At 46.9% G+C, this 3,801-nt stretch overlaps 1 protein-coding gene across 3 annotated transcripts in view; it reads right to left on the bottom strand.

Moving 5' to 3' along the window:
* Positions 1-963: 963 nt before the first annotated feature.
* Positions 964-3,801, bottom strand: part of LOC147011490 (transmembrane protein 170B-like) — a 6,384-nt gene continuing 3,546 nt past the window's right edge. For all 3 annotated transcript variants that reach the window (XM_085856408.1, XM_085856409.1, XM_085856410.1), the window contains exon 3: positions 964-3,074. In XM_085856408.1, the coding sequence (XP_085712534.1) occupies positions 2,944-3,074 (131 nt within the window). In that variant the 3' untranslated portion in view covers positions 964-2,943. The remainder of the gene's footprint in view (positions 3,075-3,801) is intronic.

The raw sequence follows: 3,801 nt of genomic DNA, 5'->3' as shown, positions 1-3,801 counted from the left end.
GCATTTGCTTTTTGTGTAATATTGTGTTTCTTCTTCTATTACATTTGCTTTTGGTGTAATTGTATATGTGTGCTTTCCGTTCATCGCGAAATAAATGTGCTTATTGTTGAACTGTTTTCCCGCTTCGCTTCGTCTTTTCTTTCATTGAATCTCCATCTTGCTTCACGTAAAGGGTTGGTCGTGGGCTAAAACGCCCGATAATTAATCGAACCGTCGAGGCCGACGAATAACACCGCTCGGTTATCCCGATAGTACGGAACGGGTCGCTTAAAGTGGCCCGTGTCCGAAGTCGACCTGCGGCGAGGTGCGATCGCCCGGTCTACCCTCCGTGTGGGTACTTAGGTAGGTCGAATTTGGCGAGCAACCCTATCCCACGCGGGGGCCGATTGGCACGATCGTGGCGAGACCGAAAGGTCCACCCGTGACTAGTTCCCGGCGTTAGTCCGAGAGGGTCACGACTGGATTGTCCGTCCGGTGGGCGACGTGCCGCGATTCGAGTTACGTGGCCGTCCGCACGCCGGCGGGCGCGAATCCGCAACAATATGTACAGCACAATGGCGATGTGATAAAACGTGGCGGACGAGTTGGTTAAGTGACAGGAACAAGCTGATAAGATTTTAGTTCAGGTCCATATGCTGATCCAGCTTATCCATCGGATACAACCCATAAACTGTTCAACCTGGTGGCGGTATGCGCTCTACCGAGTGCTGTTCTCGCTCTACGATGCATTTCATGTGAAATTCGACATGCTGTTGCGATACGTGGAATTAAACAACATTATTATTATTATTAGTCGTAGTATATGATAGTCAGAGAAGCAACTCCTTCCCCTCACCCACAACCAACTTCCCACCCCTCTTTCTCCTTCCGACCCCTTCCCCCACCAGGCAAGGGCACGTCAGACTTGTGTGCAAAGGCAATTTAGAAACAAAGCCGCAAGTGATTTGCAACAAAGCCACAGAATTCCTCATAGAAAAATAATTTTATTTTACACAACCAGTATATTCACCCACATGGGAATGAAAACCCTGGATGCAGAAAAAGAAGAAAAAGCAACGTGAAAATGAAGACAATATCGGGGGTGACCTTTCACATTGTGTAGATCTATCATTATGACATTACGTTTACAATCCTCCCCGTGTCATCACTTTAAGAGTGAAGTAAACTGGATGTGAAAGTTAAATCCCCGAGACAATTGCAGAAAGGAATCAAAACGGCAAAAAGTGAATCAAAACAAATATTGCCGTTCCCACGTATAATGGAGTGGGAGGGAGGTGGATCACAAATCGGTGGCAACCGTTTGTGAATCCCAAATATTTATACAATCAGCATGTCCTCCCCTACAAGTTGATGAGGCAGACAGACCTTCCCCCACCCCCCCCCCCGCCCACAACTCTGAACGGCAACATCAACCAGCAAGAAGCATGAATTTCAGTCATGAAAATTGCCCATGATAAATATCGAGAATCTTCTTTTTCACAAGTCATCAAGCATCCGCTCGCCCGGGGTTCACTTGGCCACACAGTCGCACTTGTGCTTGCGACGGCGCTGCTCCTGTGGACCGGTTGTTAAACCGCTTGGTGAGTACTTTGTTTCCTGTGGTTATTTGAGGTCTTTATTTTATTTACCTTGGAAGGTTTACTATCGATTACCAATGGTAAACATGCGACTTTTATAAACTGCTGTTGTGACATCGAATAGCCATGATTTTTTGGGGCTTGTCCGTAGCTCTAATTGCATTAAAAAAATTTCTTACAGACATTCCATAAAAGGTATGCAGGTACGCAGATAGCAGGTACACAGGTTTTAAAGTAACAAGGTGAAGAAAAGCAATGCATTCAAGCAACATAAAAAAAATTGCAACAAAACATCAGCATTTCCATCACAAAACTTTCTCCAGTCGAGTGGTTTAAGGAACTGGACCTTGCACTTGGCCAAGAAGACACAATCGGGACAAAACGACACAACAACAACAACAACAACAAAAAGGGGACCGACTCACTTTGTTCCACTAAACATGCAATTTCAAAGTATTCGGGAGTTGGTCATCCTTGATCGGGTTTTCCAACCTGCCAAAAAGAATAAATTAATTGAAAATTCCAAATTTCTCCCACAAACAACCGGCAATACAAAAACTTGTCGGCTCGCTGCAAAATTGGAAAAAGTTTAAAGAACAGCACATAAGATGAATGTTTTAATAACACGTCCATCGACCCACCATTTGCACACAGATCCCACCCACCACCACCACCCCTCCCCCCTTTCCCACATTCAAGCACCCCAGTTTCAAAGATGGTCGAAGAACAAGACCTTTCTGTACAAATGTGAAATCTAACACTGGTGAAGATGTATCCACGGCCACAATCATCGATGAATGCAACCCAAGGATAAGATATTGTCCCCAAACAGTCTTTTGTGTACATTGTGCGGTAAGAACATGTTCTCGGAAAAACATCTCCCCGTGGAGAGTAAACGTTCTGCCTGCTTGAATCTCCAGACTTGCTCCACAGGACGACACAAACCCGGATTCAAATCAAACCGCCATTTAACTCGGATGCGGGCAGGGACGACACCAACGGGTTTCTCATGACACGCAGGGACGATTTCAACCGGTTTCATCCGCCTGAGAGAGGATCGCCCATCTTCCTGCAGTCTGTCAGAACCTGATCCTCAAAAACTTTTTATCCTCAAACAATTTTTCGCAAAGAGGCTGCGGCGGTTAAAAAGAATACAAAAGGTAACACATCCAATGGCCTCATTGATCAGAGATGGGAAATGAACTGCAAACATCAAACTTCACCAGACACGAGCTGCGCTTACACGGCAAACCAATCACGTTCATTGTCCGAGTGGCAGCACCGATGATGGAAGGTTTTTGTCGTCGTCCTCCACACCCCCTGGTGAAACACAACCCACCGGACCAACAAGACCTTCATGAACACGTCAAAGGGTAGCAAGGATGCGCGAGTAGGAAACTATGATGGTTAAGACCGTCTGTCCCGTGCCGAAGACCAAAGCTTCTAAAGGTGCCATCGTTTTCCCAGCCGCCTGGTAGACTCCAGCAAATGCAACACCTGTGAGAGGAAGTCAAAACTCTCAATCAAAAACCGCTCAAAGCGAAACAGCAGATAATGTTTGTTTTATCACCATGAATTACCTACCACAACTGGATCGTATTCCACGATGCCGAGCTGGGACAGAGGCCAAGGCTTTTACCCTACAAGTCAGGAAGGTGGATCTCCGACACTCCCCCTCAATTCTGCTCTCGGCTGGCAGAATGGCCTTAAGGTAAGCACACTTACCTATAAGCTGTCTCGCCTTGGTTTGAATCCTGACCCAGCGAGAAACTGTCAACCTGGTGTTCCATCAATGCGTGCACCATTCCTCAGATGGATGTTAAACTGGGCACATCCTGTCTGTCGGCATTAGTTTGCGGACGTTAAAGATCAGTGTCCTTTGCGAAGAGTAGGCGCGTTACTTCCGGCATCCTGAACAAATTACAAATTCCTGTTTTGACCTACAGTGGGGCACTGCAACAGCGGCACAGCTGCACCCCCCAGCAAATGATGCTTCCCCACGAAAGAATAAGAACTCTGGTCTGCTCTCTCAGCTCTCCGACCCTCCAGGATGTACGCGTTCTTACAGTAACCCTTTCCTGCTTCACCGCACACCTCCGCTCTTTTGTTTCCGTTTCCTCCGATTGGTTGAACCACCTTCATGAGGCCGTTCAATCCCACTGTTCTCTCCAGGACAAGAGGTGTTCCATCATCTCATCCCTCATGCCCACCCCACATTGTTTTC

Source organism: Eptatretus burgeri, chromosome 15 (genome assembly GCF_056783735.1).
Source record: "Eptatretus burgeri isolate ZD-2024b chromosome 15, Ebu_testis_v1, whole genome shotgun sequence".
Taxonomy (NCBI): Eukaryota; Metazoa; Chordata; class Myxini; order Myxiniformes; family Myxinidae; genus Eptatretus; species Eptatretus burgeri.
This window is presented reverse-complemented; position numbering and strand designations above follow the sequence as displayed.